Consider the following 26,387-nt stretch of genomic DNA (forward strand, 5'->3'; position numbering starts at 1 on the left):
GGTTTTAAGGAGTTTACGGAAGGCAGGAAGAGTAGGGGCAATCCTAATCTCCGGGGGGAGTTGGTTCCATAGGGCCGGTGCCGCCACAGAGAAGGCTCTTCCCCTGGGGCCCGCCAACCGACATTGTTTAGTTGACGGGACCCGGAGAAGGCCCACTCTGTGGGACCTAATCGGTCGCTGGGATTCGTGCGGCAGTAGGCGGTCTCGGAGATATTCTGGTCCAGTGCCATGAAGGGCTTTAAAGGTCATAACCAACACTTTGAATTGTGACCGGAAATTGATCGGCAGCCAATGCAGACTGCGGAGTGATGGAGAAACATGGGCATACCTAGGTAAGCCCATGACTGCTCTCGCAGCTGCATTCTGCACGATCTGAAGTTTCCGAACACTTTTCAAAGGTAGCCCCATGTAGACAGCATTACAGTAGTCGAACCTCGAGGTGATGAGGGCATGAGTGACTGTGAGCAGTGAGTCCCGGTCCAGATAGGGCCGCAACTGGTGCACCAGGCGAACCTGGGCAAACGCCCCCCTCGCCACAGCTGAGAGATGTTTTTCTAATGTGAGCTGTGGATCGAGGAGGACGCCCAAGTTGCGGACCCTCTCTGAGGGGGTCAATAATTCCCCCCCCAGGGTAATGGACGGACAGATGGAATTGTCCTTGGGAGGCAAAACCCACAGCCACTCCGTCTTATCCGGGTTGAGCTTGAGTCTGTTGACACCCATCCAGGCCCCAACAGCCTCCAGGCACCGGCACATCACTTCCGCCGCTTCGTTGACTGGGCATGGGGTGGAGATGTAGAGCTGGGTATCATCCGCATATTGATGATACCTCACCCCATGTCCTTGGATGATCTCGCCCAGCGGTTTCATGTAGATGTTGAATAGCAGGGGGGAGAGGACCGACCCCTGAGGCACCCCACAAGGGAGAAACCTAGGAGTCGACCTCTGGCCCCCCACTAACACCGACTGCGACCGGCCAGAGAGGTAGGAGGAGAACCACTGAAGCACAGTGCCTCCCACCCCCAACCCCTCCAACCGGTGCAGAAGGATACCATGGTCGATGGTATCGAAAGCCGCTGAGAGGTCAAGGAGCATCAGGACAGAGGATAAACCCCTGTCCCGGGCCCGCCAGAGATCATCCATCAACGCGACCAAAGCGGTTTCCGTGCTGTAACCGGGCCTGAAACCCGACTGCCGGGGACCTAGATAATCGGCTTCTTCCAAGGACCGCTGGAGCTGGAGCGCCACCACCTTCTCGACAACCTTCCCCATAAAGGGAAGGTTGGAGACTGGACGATAGTTGTTAAGCACAGCTGGGTCCAGGGAGGGCTTCTTGAGGAGGGGGCGCACGAGCGCTTCTTTATAGAGAGATGGAAAAACTCCCCTCCCCAAGGAGGCGTTGGTAATCACCTGGGCCCAGCTCCGTGTCACCTCCCTGCTGGCCGAAACCAACCAGGAGGGACACGGATCCAGTAAACAGGTGGCGGAACTCACAGCTCCAATGGCCTTGTCCACTTCATCAGGTGTCACCAGATCAAACTCTTCCCAGACAGGTGGACAAGTACGTGCCCCAGTCACCTCGACTGACTCATTGTCAGTCGACTCTGTTATACAATTGGAGTCGAGATCGGCCCGGATCCGAGCGACTTTATCAGCGAAAAACGTGTTAAAATCCTCGGCACTACTCTGTAAGGGCTCCCCAACTCCCCCCTGGTTGAGAAGGGAGCGGGTCACCCTAAACAGAGCGTCCGGGCGGGATTCCGCTGATGCAATCAAGGCGGCATGGTACGCGCATCTTGCCGCCTTGAGCGCCACTTTGTAAGTCTTAATAAAAGCTCTTACAAGTGTTCGATCGGATTCAGACCTACTCTTCCTCCATCGCTTCTCTAGACGTCTCTTTTGGCGTTTCAACTCCCGGAGCTCCTCGTTGAACCATGGGGCTCTACGGGGTCTAGCGCCACGGAGAGGTCGCAAAGGCGCAATCCGGTCAAGAGCCCCCGCTGCAGCCCTGTTCCAGGCCTCCGCGAGAGACTCCGCCGAACTGTGGACGAGTGCCTCTGGAATAACCCCAAGCGCCGTCTGAAAGCCCTCTGGGTCCATCAGGCGCCTGGGGCGGAACATCTTCATTGGTTCCGCCTCCCTGCGGGGGAGGATTGGAGCCAGGAAGTCAAGCCGTAGTAGAAAATGGTCTGACCATGACAAAGGCAACACTTCTAAGCCCCTTAGTCTCAGACCATTACTCAATTGCTCGGAAAGGAATACCATGTCAGGTGCGTGCCCTCCCTCGTGAGTCGGACCCTGAACTACTTGAGTCAGGTCCATGGCTGTCATGGTGGCCATGAACTCCTGTGCCAACCCAGAGGTTTCGCCGAGTGACGGCAGATTGAAGTCCCCCAAGACAATGAGTCTGGGGAACTCTACCGCCAACCCGGCTACCTCCTCGAGTAGCACAGGCAGGGCTTTTGACACGCAGCTGGGAGGCAGGTACGTGAGAAATAAGCCCACCTGAACTCCTAAGTCCAACTTCATCAAGAGAGACTCGCAACCTGCTATTTCTGGAGCAATGAGTCTACGCAGGCAAAGGCTCTCCCTGGCTACAATAGCCACTCCTCCCCCCCTCCCCTGGGGTCGCGGTTGATGCCATATCTGAAACCCGGCTGGGCAAATTTCAGAGAGAGGAACACCTCCCTCCGGGCCCAGCCAGGTTTCAGTAATACATGCCAGGTCGGCCTCCTCATCCAGGATCAAATCCTGGATGAGGAGAGCTTTATTAACCACCGACCTGGCATTCAGCAGCAGCAACCTGAGCCCAGGGCCAGAGTTACACTCATCACCAGTACCCAAGATTGGGCTCACAGAGCCAGAACAGGGGACCGTTATTAAGCAACGGTCCCTCGTTCCCCTGGAACGGCTAACTCTGTGGCCCCCGCCATATCTGCCTCTCCCCAGCAACACAGGGATATTCCGACCCCCTGCCACCCCAGAGATCGGTGCCCCTTCCTCTCCTGTCTCCCGGGCGTCAGGTGGGCCAGACATATCATTCACACTACTATCGATACACTCATCCATACCATACCCCCCCCACCCACCCCCATCCAATTGTACCAGTCATTCCATTCGTAACCACAAGTATGTTTATCCCAGTCATCCATTACTTAAAGCCCCAATTACGTTAAAAAATCAATTAAATTAATAATAGTATAAAAAGACAGTTAACAGCAATTTAAACACTAAAAACATTAAAATATAAATATATAAAATATACGCTAAAATTATAAATTAATATAAAATTGATATCGATGGTGGTATAAACAGATCTTTAAAAACTCTTCAATCATCAGAAGTTAGTCAGTCCAGGCATGATGTTCTTCTGGTCTTCAACGGTCTTATTCTATGTTGGACTCTCCGCAGCAGTGCATTGGAAAAGGACCGTTGAACTTACCTGAACAGTCTTCTCGATGCACTGCAAGGAGAGTCCAAACCCACCTAGCCATTTGGCCCAGGGGCACAGTTTCTTGGTTGTTAAGTTGTTTAATAAAGAGTTATTTGTATTTTCACTACTTCATTTTTTTCTTTGACTGTCCTACTGGGGTAGGCACTGGGCAGGACCTATTTATTATGCTAATTTTAACTCAGTCTCTGCCAATAAGGCTGAAGTATTACCCATGTTGGACTCTCCTTGCAGTGCATTGAGAAGACTGTTCAGGTAAGTTCAACCCTTTTCCGATTACTTTTAAAAATATGACTTAATATTTCAATAAGCTAAAATCTTAACTGTCACATTTCTGGGTAAATAAAATTTTCTAGTCTCTTCTTTCACATTGTATTTAACTACCAGTTTCTTTTTTCCTTTCCATTTTTGTCTTCTTACTTTTACTGAAAATCCAAATGCAAAAGTTAAAAGCAGTTAAAATTTAAACTATAAAATTGTTCCCTTTTAAATGATATCTTAAGATTTAACTACAGATTTTGCTTTCTTCTATATAGAGAAGGAGAGTCATCGACCTCGGAAATTTCCGTCTGATAAGATATTTGAAGCCATTTCTTCAATGTTTCCTGATAAGGGTACAGCAGAAGAATTGAAAGAAAAGTAAGAAGATGTAGTATAATCATAACAAATTGTAGGGTGTGGAGAAGCTTAATCAAACTGTTTAAATTAGCTTACTAAATTTTTAGACTTAAATTGGCATCCCAAATTGTCTGAGGTTGTTGATCTTGGTCAAATGTTTGAAGAGCATACTATTTGACTTGGTGAAAATGGCTACATTTTAAATATGTTTTTGGGTCTCTGTCTTTGTAAAATCAAGAACCAATTAGTGTAGTGGTTAAGGTTTTGGATTAAGACTTTAAGTATAATCTTAAACATCCAACTCACTGTATGATTTAAAAAGAAGCCACTCTCTTTTAGCCTAAAATGGAAATACCCATGGAAGCCCATTTTAGCACTTGGTGGGCTGTAAGTCCAAGGAATGCATAATAAATGTTCTCTGTACTGTTATTAAAAGGAAATGTTATAGTCCAATATTGACATAACATAACATCTTCCTTTTTTGTATATCACTAATGAATGAAGGTTTACTTTTGCAGTGTACTACAAAAAACTATTGGTTTTATCTAGTTTACCATGTTTAAAAACATGGCTTCTTGCTGAATGTAATGTGCTTACTTAATTAAGATGGTAAGCTCTGTATTTCTTGAAAATACTGTAATATTCATTTTTAAAATCACAAAAAATAATAGCAATGTTTACTTTTTCTGTAGATACAAAGAACTTACTGAACAGCAGCTTCCAGGAGCTCTTCCTCCTGAGTGTACACCAAACATAGATGGACCAAATGCCAAATCTGTTCAGAGGGAGCAGAGTCTACACTCTTTCCATACTCTTTTTTGTAGACGGTGTTTCAAATATGATTGTTTTCTGCATCGTAAGTGAAAAGCAATTTTAAATATTTTTATTATCAGGAAAAATAATTAAAATGTTCCATTCTGGTTGATTTATTCCTGTTGATGCACTAGAGAATCCAAATAAGGACTCTCTTACTTCCATACTCTTGGTTCTTTGATTTGTATGGCAAGTAGAATAACTTTATTATATCAGTATAATGTTTCAATTACCTTATTTTTCTATATATGAAATGTGCACAACCATTTAGTCCTTTGGCTACAATCAATTTCCATTCTTTGGTTTTGGGGAAGACATTTTGTAATGTGATACCAGTTTAATTCAATATGTAATACTAACCTGGAAAGTTAGTAAGAAATCAAGTTTCAATGTGCTAGTTAAAATTATTTGATAAGACTAGCTTTAAGAATGCTTTTTTTTTTTTGGAGGAAGAGGCGGGGTCTGATGGCTGCAGCAGTGATGCCATTCCCTCACCCTTGGGAATGGCCCTGAATTTCCATTGCCCGGGGGTTCTGGTCCTATTGGTTACCCCGAGACTCATATATCCATTTCCAATTGTTATCTATTATAAGTTTATCCATTCTTCAACATTGTTTATGCGTTTCTGATAAAACCATAATATCAACTCTATTATCTCTGGCCATCCTTAATTTACTTATTTATTTATTCATTAGATTTGTATGCCCCCCCCTCTCCGTAGACTCGGGGCGGCTAACAACAATAATAAAATAGCATATGATAAATCTAATATTTAAAATAACTAAAAACCCTTACTAAAAAACCAAACATACACACAAACATGCCATGCATAAATTGTATAGGCCTGGGGGGAAAGGAATATCTCAATTCCCCCATGCCTAACGACAGAGGTGGGTTTTAAGGAGCTAACGAAAGGCAAGGAGGGTGGGGGCAATTCTGATCTCTGGGGGGAACTGGTTCCAGAGGGTCGGGGCTGCCACAGGGAAGGATCTTCCCCTGGGTCCTGCCAAATGACATTGTTTAGTCGATGGGATCCGGAGAAGGCCAACTCTGTAGGACCTAACTGGTCGCTGGGATTCGTGCGGCAGAAGGCAGTCCCGGAGATATACTGGTCCGATGGCATGAAGGGATTATAGGTCATAACCAACACTTTGAATTGTGACCGGAAACTGATCGGCAACCAATGCAGACTGTGGAGTGTTGGTGTAACATGGGCATACTTAGGGAAGCCTATGATTGCTCTTGCAGCTGCATTCTGCACAATCTGAAGTTTCCGAACACTCTTCAAAGGTAGCCCCATGTAGAGAGCGTTGCAGTAGTCGAGCCTCGAGGTGATGAGGGCATGAGTGAATGTGAGCAGTAAGTCCCGATCCAAATAGGGCCGCAACTGGTGCACCAGGCGAACCTGGGCAAACGCCCCCCTCGCCACAGCTGAAAGATGTTTCTCTAATGTGAGCTGTGGATCAAGGAGGATGGCCAAGTTGCGGACCCTCTCTGAGGGGGTCAATGATCCCCCCCCAGGGTGATGGATGGACAGATGGAATTGTCCCTAGGAGGCAAAACCCACAGCCACTCCATCTTATCAGGGTTGAGTTTGAGTCTGTTGACACCCATCCAGACCCCAACAGCCTCCAGCCACCAGCACATCACATCCACTGCTTCGTTGACTGGACATGGGGTGGAGATGTACAACTGGGTATCATCCACGTACTGATGATACCTCACCCCATACCCTTGGATGATCTCGTCCAGAAGTTTCATGTAGATGTTAAATAGCAGGGGGGAGAGGAACGAACCCCGAGGCACCCCACAAGGGAGAATCCTAGAGATCGACCTCTGACCCCCCCACTAACACCGACTGCGACCGACCGGAGAGGTAGGAGGAGAACCACTGGAGAACAGTGCCTCAGACTCCCAACCTCTCCAGCTGGCGCAGGATACCATGGTCAATGGTATCGAAAGCCGCTGAGAGGTTGGGAAGCACCAGGACAGAGGATAAACCCTGTCCCGGGCCCGCCAGAGATCATCTGTCAACACGACCAAAGCAGTTTCCGTGCTGTAGCTGGGCCTGAATCCTGACTGCTAATGGCCTAGATAATCGGCTTCTTCCAAGGACCGCTGGAGCTGGAATGCCACTACCTTCTCAACAACCTTCCCCATAAAGGGAAGGTTGGAGACTGGCCGATAGTTGTTAAGAATGGCTGGGTCCAGGGAAGGCTTCTTGAGGAGGGGGCGTACAAGTGCCTCCTTGTAGGGATCCGGAAAGGACCCCCTCCCCAAAGAAGCGTTGACAATCTCCTGGACCCAGCTCCGTGTCACCTCCCTGCTGGCCGAGACCAGCCAGGAGGGACAGTGATCCAGTAAGCAGGTGGCGGAAATCACAGCTCCAATGGCCTTGTCCACTTCATCAGGTGTCACCAGATTAAACTCCTCCCAGACAGATGGACAAGTACGGGCCCCAGTCACTTCAACTGACTCGTTGTCAGTCGACTCTGTTATCCAATTAGAGTTGAGGTCCGCCCAGATCCGAGCGATTTTATCAGCGAAAACTTGTTAAAGTCCTCGGCACTACTCTGTAATGGCTCCCCAACTCTTCCCTGGTTAAGAAGGGAGCGGGTCACCCTAAACAGAGCGGCCGGGTGCGATTCCGCTGATGCAATTAAGGTGGCATGATACGTGCATCTTGCCGTTTTGAACGCCCCTTTGTAAGTCTTAATGTGAGCTCTTACAAGTGTTCGATCGGATTTGGACTTACTCTTCCTCCATCGCTTCTCTAGACGTCTCTTCTGGCGTTTCAACTCCAGGAGCTCCTCGTTGAACCATGGAGCTCTACGGGGTCTAGTGCCACGGAGAGGTCGCAACGGCGCAATCCGGTCAAGAGCCTCCACTGCAGCCTTGTTCCAGGACTCAGCAAGAGACTCTGCCGAACTGTGGACAAGTGCATCTGGAATAACCCCAAGCGCCCTCTGAAAGCCCTCTGGGACCATCAGGCGTCTGGGGTGGAACCACCTAGTCAGTTCCGCCTCCCTGCGGGGAAGAATTGGATCCAGGAAGTCAAGCCGCAATAGAAAATGGTCTGACCATGACAAAGGCAACACTTCTAAGCCGCTTAATCTCAGACCATTACTCAATTGCTCAGAGAGGAATACCATGTCGGGTGCGTGCCCCCCCTCATGAATCGAACCTTGTACTACTTGAGTCAGGTCCATGGCTGTCATGGTGGCCATGTATTCCTGCGCTAGCCCAGAGGTTTCACCAAGCGATGGCAGGTTAAAATCCCCCAAGACAATAAGTCTGGGGAATCCTACCGCCAGCCCGGCTACTTCCTCGAGCAGCACAGCCAGGGCTGTTAACACGCAGCGGGGAGGCAGGTACGTGAGCAACAAGCCCACCTGAACCCCTAAGTCCAACTTCACCAGGAGGGTGAATATAGTAATATTCTATAACGTTTCAAATTCGATCCCAATCCATTCACATTTAAAGCCATAATGTTCCAATCTCTCATTGTGTATAATTATGTTCCCCTTTCCCTTTTGTAATGTTCCTAATTTTCTTATTTTTCCTCTTGTTTACCCTACTCACCCCCCCCCCCCCCAATGTCTTCCACCATAGTACCCTCCCTTCTAGGGAAGGATGACATACTTGTCCTTCTATGAAGGCACCAATCCTGATTGCACCTCCGTCATCTGCTTCCCTTAATAACAAAAAAATATTCTGTCCCCCCAATTCCCTCCTCAATTCCCCCTTTAGCATTCAGCTCTTCTTATATTATCCTATTCCCTTCCCCCATAAAAGGGAGAAGGGAAACCTGACAAAAAGAAAGCTTCCAAAAAACAATTGCAAAAAAGAAAGTCATTAACAAATGATTTTTCACTTCATCAGTTTCTTCACACACACTTGTCTTGGTTTCTTCCCTTTCTTCTTAATCAAGACTGCGACTTGTGCCTCAAGTATTCTGAGTTGTTCATCTCTTTCCTTCTCTTCCAGCTCTGCCTGAAGGGAATCCTCTGAAGTTCCCCTTCCACTGGAATCTGTTGCTATATCAGCTCCTCCTCCTTCAACAATTGCCGCTGCTGCCTCACAGGATTCTCTGCTTTCTCCTCTTTGATTTCTCCGTTCTTCAGACTCTATGCCCAGTTGTTGCAACAGATTTATTCTCTCCTCAAATGTGTGTGCTCTATACATCTGATTTCCTTGGTACACCAGAATGGCTGTAGGAAATCCCCATGTAAATTTGACTTTATTCTGGAACAAGAGTTATAATTGGTTTCAATGCAGCCCTCTTCTGTAGAGTCTGCCTAGAAAGGTCTCTTAAAATTCTTATCTCATTTCCTTCATACTTTAGGTCTGCCAGGCTTCACAAATGTTTACAAAATTCCTTTCACTTGCAAACGCAACAACAATGTCTCTTTGTCTCCATGGATCTCTATGGCCAAAACTCCAGTGTGCTCTTTCTATGTCCAGTTCCTCAATATCAATATCAATTGATTTGAACCACTGTTGAATGACCTCAGATAATCTCAATTCTTCTCCACAAAAACATAAGTTGTGTCTCCTCTGGCGATCTTCTAACTTTGCTATTCTGAAGTTTTTTTTGTGTGTGTGATCATTTGCCTTTCTAGCTTGGATTTTCATTTCTTTTTTAATTGTTTCAATTTTCTCTTTTTGGTTTTGCGAGCCCTTTTTAAGCCCTTGCACATTATTAACGAGGCCCCCAAATGCACTTTCCATCACTTTAAATCTTTCCTCCATAGAGCCAAACATCTTTAGCAATTTATCTATATTCCCTTCCATACCCATCTTGGCTCAACCCTCCGCCATATTCTTTTGTATTCTTTGTATTTTACTCACTGTTTTCCAATTTCAGAATCCAATGGCACCCAACGACATCCACCTTTTCCAAACTTTCTTCTTCACTTCTCTTTGTTCTCCTTTACTTTCTCTTTCTTTCTATCCACTTTTTAAGGAGTTCAAGGGTGTTTTTCAGGGTTTCTATAAACTTTTCAAAACCTTTTTAGAGAGTCCTGTGATTGCATCCAAAACCCTTGGAGAAACATGCATAATGAGGAATCAAAGACCATATATCTGAAGAATACCACGTTAAGGAAGTTTAAACAAAAACAAAAAATTGACTTAGAGAATTACACTAATCAACTACACATTATGCATTATGTAGTTCCTCTGAATCGATATTGTGTAGTTGATTAGCTGTGTCCTGTTATCATACTTGCAAAACTGTCTTTAGCAACTTGGAACTACAGTAAAAAAAACCATAGAATTAAGTGTCATCTACGTGACCCTGTATTTCCAAGTTACACAATACAGAATTTTAGAAGCTGAAAGACTAGTTCTCCAGCAATATTTTGTTTAAAATTTGCCTTCCAGAAAAGAAAAAAGAATCTGAAAATATATACTATTGCGAGTGCTCCTTGCCTACCTCAGGTCATGTCAGATTCTGAGGAGGATGAATCAGGTCCCTCTGGATACCCTGGGCCAGGGGAGGTTGCCAGCTGAAGCAAAGAGAAAGTGACCTGAGTGAGCCGGAGGAACCACTGGGGGGGCTGATATGATAATGGGGGTGTGGTCCCAGTCGGGGGATGAGGAAGACATTTGAGTAGGAAGTCAGTGGATAGACCCTCGCTATAGAAGATTGCTCAGAAGGCGAGAGGAGTTGCATAGTAAAAGGTATTAGTGTATTTGACTGAGCCTCTTTATGGTGTGATGTCACTTCCAGGAGTATAAAGGCAAAGGATCTTGGGACTTTGGGTGTGAGAATTCAACATATTTCAAGGAAAGAGATGTGAGACTGTGAGTGTGCTTGAACAAGGCTTTAAAACCATGAGTTATGCCTCAATAAAACTAATTTCTCTGCTGGATGCTTGTTACCAAGTCTACAGTGAGCAGAATTATATGCTTAAATGATAAATGGACTGTGTTATTTAGGAATGCTGAATTAGGGTGAGTTTGGCAACTTTCCCGGACATAGTTTGTCAGATTTTGTAGATAAATTACAGCCCGCGTGAGCTATAATAAATAAAATCTGGAGATGATGGAGTAAGTTACAGAAACGGCTTTCAAACGGAGTTACTTTTATTAAGAAACTAAGAAAAATAGCTATGCCTGATCCCAGGCAATTTCTATGCATCTTACATTGTTGAAGACTTAGAAAAAGATGGATTCTTCCCAAGAAGAAAGGAAGTGATGCTGGCAGTCCAGGCAGGATTTTACATCATCATGGGCGGAGCTAACTAGCATACACAGAGTTAACTATTTAATTACTGAATTTCTCTGAATGTCTCTGGGGCTGGCAATACACAGCGTGACACCCCTTCTTTGGCAGTCATCAGGGACATTGGTTCACATAAGGCACATTTTCTTGGATAGGTATTCATGTTGATCAGCTGGCAATGGTTTATTCAGCAAGTCAGCAATCTGTTCATTAGTAGGCACATATTGTATTTTCACGAATCCTTGTTTTACGCATTCTCTTGTATTTTTATATCTTATATCGATGTGCCGTGAACAAGCTCCAACATATTCAGTTTCAGCTATGAACGTGACTGAAACATTATCCTCCATAATAACATTTGGTTTCATGGTTTTTCCCCAAATACTATCAACGAGAGCAGAAACATTGGTTAAAGCATTACAGCAATCAGAAACACATGCATATTCAGCTTCAGTGGAGGAACAAGAAATAAACTTCTGCTTTCTAACTTTCCAATAAATTGGACAACCATTCAAAAACATTATATAGCCAGAAGTACTTTTGCGTGTTTCTACATCACCTGCCCAGTCAGCATCTGCATAACAAATCAATTCAGGATACTTATCGTGTTTCTGCTCTAGGAACAACTTCATGTCCTTTGTATACTTCATGTATCTCAGCAGTCTCTTTATGCATGTCCAATGAAACGTAGTTGCTTTGCCAACATACCGTGACAAAAGATTCTCACTCAGTGAAATGTCGTGTCTTGTCCAACTGCTAATATATAAAAATGACCCAATTACTGACCGACAAAGCGTTTGGTCTTCAAATGGAGGATACTCTTGTTGAGTCAACCTGTAAAAATCAGTTTGCATCGGAGAACGACATGTATGTGCATCAGACATGTTACAATTATGCAAAAGTTGGTCAACGTTGCTTTCTTGTGAGAGGCAAAACCCCTTCTCAGTTTTTTCAAACTCCTAGATAATCATGAATGTGTCCTAAGCTTTTCAAAGTAAAATGCCTTTCTAGACCTTTGGCAAAAAAGTCACTCATACGTTTGTTAGGACCAATGTAAACAATATCATCAACATAAAAAAGAATAATTTCATAAACATTACCTTGCCCTTTTGTAAACACGCATTCATCAGAATCGGACTTAATAAAGTCCATTGAATTTAATTTCTCTATGAGACATCGATGCCACATGAGAGCAGACTGTTTCAACCCATAAAGTCTTTTCTGCAGATACCAGACATCCCCTTCTCGATCCTGGAACCCGGGTGCACTCTTCACATAGATTTCTTCATGTAGATCAGCGTTCAAATAGGCAGTCTCAACATCAAACTGGAAAACTTCTAAGTTCAAGGCAATAGCTGTGGTTAGGGCAATTTTGACCCTTTCATTTTTAACAGTGGGTGAAAATGTATCTGTGTAGTCTTCAGGATACACCTGTGAGTACCCCTGTGCTACTAGTCTTGCTTTGTATATCTTTTCATCATTTGGTTTTTGTTTAACCTTGTACACCCATCATGTGCCAATAATCTTCTTGTTCGTTGGAGGCTCAACTTGCTGAAACACATTAAGTTTCTCCATTGCATCTGGAAGGAGAGTCCAACATGGGTATTACTCCAATCCTATTGGTAGAGACTGAGTTAAAATTTAAATATTAATTAAGCACCGCCCCCTCTGCTCTCCCCATGAGCCAGTTTTAAAAACTCAGTCACTGAGTAGAGACATGCTGAGTTTTGGGCTAGATTGAGATATCTAGGAAATGTGTAAAAATAAACTGTTTGTTTGTACCGTTTTAATCCTTTTTTCTCTTGTCTTTCAGATGTGAAGCTTGAAGAGGATCAGACGGTCTGGGGTCTCTGCCCTCAGCGGGCACCACCCCCATCGACTCTCCTTAGGGGTCTTGCCTTCCCCCAGTGGGAGCACCCCGTAGAGGAGCACCCAGCCTGGGGGTCCCTGGCCTCCGAGGCCATACCGGGGCTGTCAGCCGAAGGTGGGGGGGTCCGCCCCCCCCACTGGGAGGCTTGAGGGCGACTCGCGCGCAGCGGGAGACGAGCGCCTCACAGCTGACGGAGAAGTCAGCCCGGCGAGCGTTGTGGAAGCCGCCGCCGAAGCCGCAGCCGCCGAAACCGCCGCAGCGCGGCGTGAGTTGCAGCGGGGAGGTCGGGAACCCCCGGAGAGCCGGGAAGCGGCGGAAACGGCCCCCAGCAAGAGCGGGACTTGCAGGCAGCCCGGAGAGCCGTGGAGGCTGGGCGCCGCCATGTTGGGAGCGGCCGGAACGGCGAGGCGTCTTTGAGCGCCAAACAGCTGGCTGGGCGGCAAAACTGAGCGCGAACGGGCTAGGAAGCCCTAGTGCGCAGGCGCAGGTCCAGGGAGGCCACGGGCGCCATTTTTCGGGGCAATAGTGACGAGGTTGGCGAGAATCCAAGCCACCGGAGGTCAGAAACAACAAAGCCTGTGATTGTGACCAACTATTTGTGAGTACAATGGAGGAGCACCAAGCCAAAGAGCTCCCAAGTTCTCCTGCCCCCTCTAAGGAGAAGACAAAGGGGAAGCCCAAGGAGAAGGCTAAATCACATTCATCTGCCTCTTCTTCCTCCATTAAGGAGGCTGAGAAGCGCATTAAGGCGCTGGAAAAAAAGCTGGAAGCTGCATTACAAGCTTCCCCAGCGGGGCTCCCTCCAGCTCAGAGACAATCATCTGAACCCAGGTCACCCCTAATGACCTTTGGGCCTACAGGGGCTGCAGCAGAGGGAGACTGGTCACCAGACAGGCAGTTCCTGCCCCTGCCCCAAGCCATGCCCTCGCCCAGCACATCCTGGGCTAGGCCTGAATCTGCAGGACAGGCGGGAAGAAGCTCCCAGGGGCCAGCAGCCACGTTCACCCCTACAGCAGCGGGCTTGCGATCCCAGCCTGGGGCGTGGCAGAATTTGCCCCCAGATTTACAGGACTTTATTGTCAACGCATACTCACAGGGCATGGCTCCCGGGGCTCACCAGTATGGAAGACAACAAGCGACAGGTTCATGGTCAGCACCGCCCCCCTCGGGTTTGGGGTCCCTGTTAGAAGAGCAGGAGCAGTTTGAGGATAGTGAACCGGAGTATGGCTTTTCCGAGGACGAGACGGCCCCGGAACAGACACCCACAGTAGGTCTGTTTAAACCGGCACTCTTCAGAACCCTGCTATCCAAAGCCAAGCAGGTAATGAACCTTCCTGGCGCAGCTAAGACAACTGAAACCGCTGAGCCAGAGCAAACTTCGGCCTCACTGCTCGAGGAACCTCAACCCGAGTCCGACCATTTTCCTGCTTCAGGCATTTTTGTGAAGGGCTTAAAGAGGCCTTGGCAACAACCGGCAGCCGCACAAGGGCCTTCCAACCTTGAGAGGCGATTCTATACCTTCGACGAGGAGGTGGAAAAGTTGCTCGAATTCCCCCCAATCGACCAGCCGGTGGTCACGCTTGTCTCCAGCGCATTGGTTCCCTCCGAAACCGGGGACTGCTTGAGACCGGAGGAGAGGAAAGCAGAGACCTTACTGCGTAAAGCACACCAGATGTCTGGCTGGGGGTTCAGGTCGGCGGCATCTGCCTCGTTCATCAATCGAGCATCACTAATGTGGATCAAGGAGATGCAATCTCGCCTGGGGCCTGAGGATGGTCGCCTCCGTCAGGACTTAAGTAAGTTGTTGGCGGCGACAGAATTTTCCGCAGACGCCACCCTGCACGCGGCCAAATTTTCCGCACGGAGCATGGCAACCACACTATCGTCACGCCGCCTTCTGTGGTTGAGAAATTGGCAGGCAGATCTTAAGTCTAAGTGGCGCCTGGCCTCCGGTCCCTTCCAGGGCTCCACACTCTTCGGGGACTTGTTAGAAAAGGTCCTAGTAGAGGACAAGGACAAGAGGAAGGTCCTTCCTAGAGCTAACCGACGACCAGATAGGAGGTTCACACCTTATTCAAGGCGTCAGTCCTTTCGTTGGGACTCTGCTACGGGACCCAATCAGAACCAACGCTCCTTCTCCCAGGGGCAGTACAATCAGCAGCCCTATAGGAGCGACCGAAGCTCCTTTCAGGACAGACCGAGGGGCTATCAGCAGTCCAGACGGCCCTTTCGTGGCAACTCCCAGAGAGGGTTTAAGCGCACGAGATGACTCAGACGGCCAACAGCCCATAGGGGGAAAGCTGCAAAGCTTCGGCGAGGTCTGGCAGGCGACTTCCTCCGACAGATGGGCTCTGGCCACAGTCACACAGGGACTCAGGCTAGAATTCTTTCTACCACCTCCCAGCCGTTTTATACGCTGCCCAGTAATAAAGGACTTTCAAAAGAAACTACAATTGCGCAGGGAGATTTTGCACCTGCTAGACATCCAAGCCATAGAACTTGTTCCGCAGCAGGAGGAAAGAACAGGGTTCTACTCTATGATTTTCATCGTTCCCAAGGCATCAGGAGGCTGCAGGTTGATCCTCAACCTAAAGCAACTGAACCTATTCATAAGGTACAGGAGGTTCAGGATGCACTCGCTGCAGACCATTCTCGCCTCCATCCGGACACAGGACATTTTAACATCCATAGACCTCAAGGAGGCATACTTGCATGTTCCTATTCATCCGGAACATCGCAGGTTTCTCCGGTTTTATACCGACGGAAGACATTACCAATACAGAGCCATGCCGTTTGGCCTGTCATCGGCCCCCAGAACGTTTACGAAACTCCTGGACGTATTGACTGCCAGCTTAAGAGCAAGATCCATCAGACTCATGGCATACCTGGACGATATAATCATTTTGTCCAGGTCCAAGCAGGCAGCGGAGAGAGATCTCAACGAGACCATTCATACGCTGGAACTCCATGGTTTCACAGTCAATGTGAAGAAAAGCCAACTGTTACCTACTACCAGACTCCTACACTTAGGAGCGATTATAGACACTCAGGAGGGCACGGTGTCACTCTCACAGGAGAGACAGGACAACATCAGACACTTGATCTCCAGTATCCAGCAGGGACCAGTTCCACTGTCACTGCTATCAAAGATACTAGGAACATTGGTGTCAGCCATTGGCATTGTCCCCTGGGCCAGGTTCCATATCAGAACACTGCAGTGGTTCCTGCTTCCGGCTCAAAGGTCCAAGGTGAGCCATTGTCACAGACAGGTATACTTGCCCCGGAGGGTCAGAGAATCCTTGAAATGGTGGACATCCGCCGCAATCAGCAGAGGATCTCCCTTCCAGATCAGGGATCAAGTCATCCTGACCACCGATGCCAGTCTTACCGGATGGGGCGCCCACATTGGAGCTCACATGGCTCAGGGACTGTGGACGGAGGAGGACCTCATTTCGGTCAACATAAACTTTCTGGAACTAAGAGCAGTGTTCCTTGCGCTTCAGACATTTGCACCTCTGGTTCACCAGCAGCATGTGTTGGTGCTCACGGACAATGTGGCGACCAGGGCCCACTTGAACCACCAAGGGGGTACACGGTCGCAGCGTCTCATGGAGGAGACAAAGGCATTATTCCGCTGGGCCGAACAGCATCTGAGGTCCCTAACAGCGGAACACATCGCCGGGATCAGCAATACACAAGCGGACTGGCTGAGCCGGTCCACCTTGGATCAGTCAGAGTGGAGGTTGGACCCGGCACTCTTTCATCAGGCAACGAGACGGTTTGGCCTGCCGCTGGTGGATCTTTTCGCCAGCTCACAGAACACCCAGCTTCCAAGATTCTACACGCGGTTCCCACAGCCAGGAGCGGAAGAGGTCAACGCCCTTCGAACGCCCTGGCCACCGGGCCTACTCTATGCATTTCCACCAACGAACCTTATACCACGAGTAGTGGAGAAGCTCCTGCGGGAGAAAGCGGAGCTGTTACTAGTGGCTCCACACTGGCCCCGACGACCGTGGTTCTCCGACTTGATGGCACTGTCGGTGTCGACACCTTGGAGGATTCCGGACCACTTGATATCACTCAGTCAAGGGGAACTTCATCACCCAGATCCCCAGTGGTTCCAACTGACCGTTTGGCACTTGAACGGGTCAGGCTACGGGGATTGAAGATACCAGAGAAGGTCATAGACACTATGCAAGCTGCAAGGCGTCCATCTACTTCTCGGATTTACCAGACGACATGGGCGGCCTTTTGCAATTTTTGCAATAGACAAAGCATCATTGCTGGACAGGCTTCGGTCATCACAGTTCTGGAGTTCTTACAAACCGGTCTTGACAAAGGACTAGCGCCCAACACGCTAAAGCGACATGTGGCGGCCCTTGCAACCATGATACGTGTGGAGGGAGTTCGTTCCTTGGCTTACCATCCCTGGGTGAAGGATTTTCTTCGGGGAGCATCGAATCAACATTCTCCACCGGTTCGGAGGTTCCCATCATGGGACCTTCCGTTGGTGCTCAGGGCCTTAACAAAACCACCATTTGAACCTTTGAGGTCTATACCTTTACGACTACTGTCACTTAAGACAGCCTTTCTAGTGGCTATTACATCCGCCCGGAGAGTGTCAGAGTTAGCTGCCTTGTCGGTGCGCCCTGACCTTTGTATCTTTTATCCAGACCGGGTGGTGCTGAGGTTAGATCCTTCCTTTGTACCGAAGGTAAACTCAGAGTTTCATAGGAAACAAGAATTGATTCTGCCAGATTTTTGCACCCACGGCAGCCACCCGTCGGAATTGAGGTGGCACAAAGTCGATGTACGCCGTGCGGTCAAGATTTACATTAGACGCACAGAAACCTTTCGAAAGACGGAAAAGCTGTTCGTTTCATTTGCATCAGACAAAGAGGGACTTGGAGTTTCATCAGTTTCCATTAGTCGTTGGATCAGGGACTGTATTGCGGAGGCATACAGGGCTCGTGATCAGCCGGTGCCAACAGGAGTGACTGCGCATTCGACAAGGAGTGCGGCGACTTCAGCGGCCTGGGCTACTCAGGCGTCCATAGATGACATCTGCAGAGCTGCAACATGGTCGACTCCATCGACTTTCATACGACACTATAAGTTGGACTCCTTCGCCTCAGCAGAGGCGGCCTTTGGGAGACGTGTGTTACAACGTGTTTGTGTTTCTCCAACGTCCCTGACAAGACCTTCTCCCTCCCATGGGCCGTAAATCTCTGGTATATCCCATGTTGGACTCTCCTTCCAGATGCAATGGAGAAGAACCGTTGTACCTACCTGAACGGTCTTCTCAGTGCACTGGAAGGAGAGTCCAAACCCACCCGGTACAGTTATGGGTGCAGGGACGCCGGAGTGGGCAGTTAGTCAGTTTGGTTGTTACAATAAAAATTGGTTATCCTCTTACTATGGTTCTTCGTTTTTAAAACTGGCTCATGGGGAGAGCAGAGGGGGCGGTGCTTAATTAATATTTAAATTTTAACTCAGTCTCTACCAATAGGATTGGAGTAATACCCATGTTGGACTCTCCTTCCAGTGCACTGAGAAGACCGTTCAGGTAGGTACAACGGTTCTTCTTTAAACTGTCCAGTTCATTTTCCGTAACCTCATACCATTTTTCTTGCTCAGATTCAGGCAAATGTCTTATTTGAGAAAAGTTCTCAGGAGGAAGTGTAACATTGTTACATAAGAAAGGAAAAGGTTTGTGTAATACTTGCTGTTCATATCTCTTTGGAGGAGTTCCTTTCGTGGTTCTCTGTGAGCGTCTTGGAACCGTGGTTCATCCTTCATCTTGGTTATTTCCGTCTCCAATTGCATTGCTAGGAACATCATCTTTGACTGTTGAAGACTGTCCACCATCTGGAACATCTGGAACAGCTGCCTAAGGGTCAGGTTCCACTGCATCTTGAACATCATCTTTAGGAAAATAAACTGAAGTATCATTACTGTGTATTCTGGACCAATTTGTATCTTCCTCAAATTTAGCTGAGTTAGAAACAACAGCTCTGTGATAAGTGTCAACAAATTTATAGTACTTAGAACTTTCATCAAAACCTATAAATCTCATTCTCTGTGACACTGGACCTCCTTTTCTTCTTTGATCAAGTGGAATGTTAACCATGGCATACGAGCCAAAAATGTGGAGGTTTTGAATATCAGGCTTCTTTGCATGAAGCAAGTAATAAGGAGTCTGTTGTATAACACTGCTCCATGTTCGGTTAACAATGTAATTAGCATACCTGAGTGCTTCGCCCCAATATTGATTGTCCATGTCAGCATCCTCTAGAAGGCAACGAAACATAGTCTGTAGGACCCCCTGTCTTCGTTCTGCGATCCCATTAAGCTGAGGGGAAAATGGTGCTGACGCTTGATGACGGATTCAATTTCTTTTCATCCATCCTTGGAACTGCTGGGACATGAATTCTCCACCACGATCACTTTGTATTCTTCTGATCCGGACATCATATTGCGTAAGTACTTCTGCAGCAAAGTCTTTAAAGATCTGAAAAGCCTCAGATTTTTGTTTCATTAGAAACACAAAACCATATCTAGAATAACTATCAACAATAGTCAAGAAATACTTACAGTTACCTTTAGTAGGCCAAAATGGACCGACAATGTTGGTGTGGACCAAATCAAAAATGCGTGTAGACAAACGTACGGCATGTTTGGCAATAGGAGTTGCCGTTGTCGCAGAATTACAAATCTTACAGTCTAACTGAATTTTGCAGTCACTATCAACTTTGAAACCATTTACAAATTCAGGCATCTTTGCTAAAACTGTATAAGATGCGTGGCCCAAACGACGGTGCCATCTGTGAACACACCTGGAATGAAAAGATTTGTTTGTTAATACAGGTTTAACATTTGAAACATCATTGGGAACCTCTTGGACCACATTGGCTTTAGAAGCCTTTGTATCTGTAGTGGAAGCAGGTTTTCTCTCTGGACCTGTGCCTTCGCTCTTTGGAACTTTTATACTTACATCAACCTTTGCAGGAGGATTTGGCTTTAAGTAATAAACACCTCTAATGGGGATACCGGTAGCAAGAACTTTCCCATTTTTCACGATGCAAGCTTCTGTTAGTCTGTGAGTCACTTGAGACCCAAATTCTTCATTCAGGCGGTACACGCTAAGTATGTTGCTTGTAGCACTTGGAACGTATAAAACACGTGAGATGAATTTGTCCAATTCTTTTATGTAGACAGTTCCTTCTCCTTCGACTTTGCACAAGTGGTCGGAAACAGCATACGCTTCTTTGATGTCAGTCTTATGAAAATCTGTGAAAAGTTCCTTCTGGTACACGATGTGGACGGCTGCTCCGCTGTCTAATGTCCATAAGTGATGAATGTCATACTGTGGACTTTTTTGTGGAACACTATTAAGTAGGAAAGAGTTGACATAAACACATTTCTCACCTTTTGAATCTCGTTGAGCTTATCTGGAATTGCTGGAGCCTCGGCCCCTGGATCCTCTTGAACGTGTTCCTCTGGGCGGAGTAGGATATGAAGGAGATTGAGAATCGCCAGATTGAATACTTTGAGGATCATTGGATTGAGAGCGTTGAACGTCATCTCTCTTAGGTTGATTCTGGCATGAATATCTCGAAGTGTAGCCCTTTTGTTTTATAGCTTCTACCCGATGTAGGTTTGTATGCAGAGGACGTAGATCTGAGTCTACTATGTATGAGCCCTTCTTCTTCAGTTAACAGTTTACAGAGTCTCGGGGTAGTGCGCTGGGCTAATGGCATGCTATTGTATTTGAAAACAGCTTCTTTCCATTCATGATTGAGGGAAATAATTATAGCAGCATTTACTTGCATTGGATCAATGTTGTACCCTCTCTCTGTTAAGTCTTTTTGCATTGCTAACATCTTGGATAAATGTGGAGCAATTTTCTCTCCAAGCTTTAATTTTGCAGAAAAAAGATCAGAGATTAACAGGTATGTTCCCTCTTCTGAAATTGGCCTGTACAGTTCATCTAGGGACTCTCACATACAGTAATATCATGTGGGAATCTGACTGATAAATCAGAATCCAAAGACATAAGAATAAGTAGAGTTGCACGAATATTTGATTCCCTTTCTTCCTCAGTCCATTGTCAAATTGGGGGATCAAAAACAATATGATCCACCTGTTGAGCAATTAAAATCAATCTTATTTCATGTAGCCAGGTTTTATAATTTTGTCCATTTCTTTTTAATCTTGACTCACCTTTCAACGTTGCTAAGGTGATTGCTTGCCTTGTAGATGCAGCTAGCACGGCTGCTGGTGGCTGTACCTGTGGTACTGGAACTGGTGGCACTTGGACTGGCTGAGGCGCCTGGACTGGCAATGGTAGTTGGACTGGCAAGGGTGGTTGGACCTGCAAGAGTGGTTGCCCCTGTTGCTGTGCAGGACGAACTGGAATTTGTGAGCGTTGGTCCCGTTGCATCTGTGCAGCTTGGCTTGCTTGCGATGCTTGTAGTTTGACAGCAGGTTGATTAAACACAATTTCTCTCAAGCGTTTTCTTTCATCCTGAAATTTCTGAGATAAATCCTTAAGACCAGTCATAGATTTAAATTTAAAATCATGCAATCCACTAGAGGCCGCTGCAGGATAACTTTTGAGAGTTTCAACTCCTTTACTTAGACTTGCCCCCTGGGCCTATTCTGGAGGAATTTGCTTATCAGCTACAGACATTCCTTTGGAAATTTCCACTGCCTGGCTTGCAGATGTGGCATCAGTTTCACATTCCTGCACATGCACGGTCTCTTTAATAGAAAAAACTCTGAACTCACTTCTTAAAATATTCATTTGAATTTCTCAGTTCTTTTAATTGCTGTCTATAAGCATATAGATCATCCATGCATTTATCATGTATCTGTTTCTGTTTTAATGTTATTGAATCTCCAAGGTCATCTAAATGGGAGCAATAGGACTGGATGTCCTGAATGGTTTGTTCAAGATGAGCGATTATAGTGCTGACTTTGTCTGAATCAGAAAGTGATTCACGGCTCCCGGTAGAGCTACGGGACTTTCTCTCATCACAATGCTTTCTTTTGGCTTTTGCCTTTAAGGGGAGCTGAGAGGAGTGAGCGCTTTGAGAAAAGCCCATACTAGGAGATTCAGAACGAACCAGCGTGTCTTCTAAGTTACTTTCTTCACTAAATTTATGGCTGGCAGGCTCTGAAGTTTGTTCGGCCGTTTGACCAAACAAAACTTCTTCCCCCTCTTGCAATAAGAAAGCTTGGGCACTTACGGTTTCTTGAGAGCCTGTCTGTTCCGTTGTTTGAAGATTTCTCGGCTCTTCCATGATGAGATTTCTTTTCTCTTTAGAAGTGTGAATAAGATCCATCAGGTCGACAAATTGCTCATTTGAGATCTGGTCAATAAAAGACTGCGAAAAAAGTCTTTTCTTTCTCTTGGCCGGCATTACAATGAGCACGGTAGCTATTATTTAAAGTCAGCCAAACTCTCGCTACCATGTCAGATTTTGTAGATAAATTACAGCCCGCGTGAGCTATAATAAATCAAATCTGGAGGCGATGGAGTAAGTTACAGAAACGGCTTTCAAACGAAGTTACTTTTATTAAGAAAATAAGAAAAATAGCTAAGCCTGATCCCAGGCAATTTCTATGCATCTTACATTGTTGAAGACTTAGAAAAAGATGGATTTTCCCCAAGAAGAAAGGAAGTGATGCTGGCAGTCTAGGCAGGATTTTACATCATCATGGGCGGAGCTAACTAACATACACAGAGTTAACTATTTAATTACTGAATGTTTCTGAATGTCTCGGGCTGGCAATACACAGCGTGACATTGTTGACATTTAGCTCTAAAGAGAAAATACTCCCTGCTTCTTGGCCATTTAAAAATCTGCTTTTATTATGTTTGCTTATATCAACAAAGAGTTGGATTTATTCATAAAATAAAGGATTTTTGAGTTGGGGGTTTCAATCCGAAGGCGGTACACAGAACATATTGTATACCACTATTCCAAAAAGACAGTCTGGAAAGATAAAAGATAATATTTTTGATGCTGAAATCTTAATATCACCTCCATACTATTTTAATGGATTTATCAGTTATTAATTGTAAAAAAAGTGGTCATCTAATGCTATCCTCTGATAAGGTATAAGTATAAGGATTATTTGTGCAAAGATAGGTCAACTATTAAACAACTATTAAACAGAATTATAAAGGATTTTTTGTTGAGAGTTTCGATCCGAGGGCTGTGCGCAGAACATATACCACTATTCCAAAAAGGCAGTCTGGAAAGATAAAAGATAATATTTTTGATGCTGAAATCTTAATATCACCTCCATACTATTTTAATGGATTTATCAGTTATTAATTGTAAAAAAAAGTGGTCATCTAATGCTATCCTCTGATAAGGTATAAGTATAAGGATTATTTGTGCAAAGATAGGTCAACTATTCAACAACTATTAAACAGAATTATAAAGGATTTTTTGTTGGGGGTTTCGATCCGAGGGTGTGTGCAGAACATATACCACTATTCACAAAAGACAGTCTGGAAAGACAAAAGATAATATTTTTGATGTTGAAATTTTAATACCACCTCCAAACTATTTTACTGGATTTATCAGTTATTAATTGTAACAAAATGTGGTCATCTACATTGTTTCCCAACCTTTTTTGAGCCACGGCACATTATTCATATTTTCAAAATCCTGGGGAACATTGAACGGGGGGGCGGGGGGGGGCGGCTAAAGAAAAGTTTGGACAAAAAAAATCTCTCTTCCTCCCTTTCGCTCTATTTCTCCCTCCCCCATTCTCTTCCTTCCCTTCTTTCTCTCTCTCCATCCCTCTTTCTTCCTTTCTTTTTTGCTCTCTCTCTCCCTCCTTCCCTCCCTCTGTCTTTCTCCCTTTCTCTCTCTCTCTCTGTGTCTCTCTTGCTATCTCTCTCTTGCTTTTTTCGCTCTCTCTCACTCTCTTCCTTCCTCACTCATCTTTCTTTCTCTTTCTTTCTCTCTTGCTTTCTTCCTCTCTCTCTCTCACTCTCTTCCTTCCTCTCTCATCTCTCTTTCTTTCTCTCTCTTTCTCTCTCCCCCTCTTGCTCTCTCTCTTTTTTTCACTTTCCCTCTTGTTTTCTTTCTCGGTTTCTCTCTTTCTCTCTTGTTTTCTTTCTCTCGTTCTCTGTCTTGCTATCTCTTTCTCTCCCCCCCTTTCTCTCTCACTTTCTCTTGTTTTCTCTCTCACACTCTTTCTCTCTCTCGTTCTCTCTATCTTGCTATCTCTTTCTCTACCCCCTCTTTGTCTCTCTCTTTCTCACTTTCTATCTTGCTCTGTCGCTCTCACTCTCTCGCTCTCCAGAGGCTGGCGAAAGTGATTTTCAATGTTGGGCACGCGGGCCGGTGCGCGCTCTCTCCCCATCTCCCTGCCAGCCCGCCCGGAACATTCAAAGTAAGAAAAACCTTCACCGGCTTACTTTGAATGTGGCAGGGGGAGGGGGAGAGCGCCGACATTGAAAATCACTTTCGCCAGCCTCCGGAGAACGAGAGAGATCGCCTTTGCCGCCTCTCCTGCAGCCCCCTCACTGAGAGCCCGGGACAGAAGCGCTTTTGGCGAAGGCAGCGGCGAGTAGCCAGGGACGCGAGGGGGCTAGAGGCGCAGGAGGGCGGCCGCGGCTTCAGGTGTGCCCTTGGAAAAGGGTGCGCTGACGCAGGCGTGCGCGGCCCCGCACCCTCCTGCTCCCGCCGCCAGTGCCCTCCCTCCGGGCCCCAAAGGACATTGGTTGCCGCCCCCGCCAGGGAAGCTCCAGCTGGATGGGGCGCTGCTGGTGCCTCCGCCCTGGAGCTCTTGCCACCGCCATCCCCCGGCTACTACCTGGTGCCGCTGCTGATGGCGCCCTCCTCTTGCTGCCGGTGCGAAGAATGAAGCTCTCCTTTTTTCCCGCCTTCCTTCTTTTGGGCCCAGCAGGAGAGCGCCGGCAACAGCGGCATCGGGCTGTAGCTGGGGGGCAGCTGCGAGTGGGAGCTCCAGGTCGGAGGCACCGGCACCGGCAGTGCCCCGCCCAGCTGGAGCTTCCCTAGGAGTTTCGCGGCACACCTGACCATGTCTCATGGCACACTAGTGTGCCGCGGCACACTGTTTGGGAAACGCTGATCTAATGCTATCCTCTGATAAAGTATACATAAAGTTTTACTGGAGGCGTTCCAGTATACCATTCAAGATGTACCTGAAATCTGTAGTAATGTCATTGTATTATTTCAGTATTGCTAAATACCTTTATCACGAGTAATGGTGATTTATTAGATTAAGTTTGTTGCTGACAGAAAGAATAAATGGAGACTTATTAGTGTACTACAAAAATACTCTTAGATAAACTTACCAGATTTATTTACTTCTTTCAAAATTCTGTGCAGCATTCCATGCGACTCCTAATACTTACAAACGGAAAAATACAGAAACTGCAATAGATAATAAGCCTTGTGGGCTACACTGTTATCAACATCTGGTAAGATTATTTTATTTCCTTAACTTTATTTTTTTAATTCTTAGAACTGAAGGAAAATAGATATATGTATAAAAGTTCAGTGAGACTAGTAGTTTGCTAAATGCCAAAATAATATGCAAACCACTATAATATATACACTTTTACTCAGAGCTGTACAATTTGTGGCCCAGAATTACATGCAATCTCCAAAAGGCTGGAGTATGTATTCCAAAAATTGCCAATAATGTAATTTCTAATGTGAGAAGAAATTTGTGATCTTTGCAGAAAATAATATTAACTTTACTTACTTTATAATTTTGATTCTGTTCATATTAAATTAAATTATTTCAAATTGTTAATGTTTTGACTGGCTAGTCTCCTCCTCCTTACAATTATACCAGAATATTTCCTCTTTTTCTGTAGTGCTAAGTGGGAATGACTTTGGGAGATGAGGAGAGATTGGAAGGTATTTTCAGACTTGTTAATGTAGCTTTACAATAAAGAAGAATTAGCTGGTTGTATTTCCTGTCTGATTTACCTGAGGGGAGTGACATCAGTCTTACAAATCTGAAAATACAAATTTCCCACTATCTCCTACATAGTCTGAGAACTTTGGGGATGGGGTCCCTTCTGAGCATCTTTCTCCAGAAATACGATAAATATGATATCATAATTATCCCAAAATATCTGCCAGTTTTTTCTGTAAATAACTGTATCAGATGTTTTTGAAAGACGGCAATCCAGCTGCTTTTATGGCAGTGTCACTCGCTTTCAGTTGATCTAGCTTCTCATGTTATTATTATTTTTGTCATTATATTGTCATTACATTACAGTTGATTTTTTTACAAAGTGGTGAACTTCCGAAGCTCCTCTCCTTCCCATGCTCATACACTCCTTGAACACTTGATCTGCTTAGTCGAAGCTGAACGTAGCTCTTTCTTCAACAGGACCTTCC

The 26,387-nt window shown here is 46.0% G+C and overlaps 1 protein-coding gene across 18 annotated transcripts in view; it reads left to right on the forward strand.

The window, feature by feature from the left end:
* The window catches only part of EZH2 (enhancer of zeste 2 polycomb repressive complex 2 subunit), a 143,715-nt gene that overhangs the window by 82,624 nt on the left and 34,704 nt on the right, over positions 1-26,387 (forward strand). For all 18 annotated transcript variants that reach the window (XM_070727911.1, XM_070727913.1, XM_070727898.1 and 15 more), the window contains 3 exons: positions 3,988-4,090; positions 4,762-4,925; positions 25,362-25,453. In XM_070727911.1, coding sequence (XP_070584012.1) covers positions 3,988-4,090; positions 4,762-4,925; positions 25,362-25,453 — 359 coding nt within the window. The remainder of the gene's footprint in view (positions 1-3,987; positions 4,091-4,761; positions 4,926-25,361; positions 25,454-26,387) is intronic.

Source organism: Erythrolamprus reginae, chromosome Z, assembly GCF_031021105.1.
Source record: "Erythrolamprus reginae isolate rEryReg1 chromosome Z, rEryReg1.hap1, whole genome shotgun sequence".
Classification (NCBI taxonomy): domain Eukaryota; kingdom Metazoa; phylum Chordata; class Lepidosauria; order Squamata; family Dipsadidae; genus Erythrolamprus; species Erythrolamprus reginae.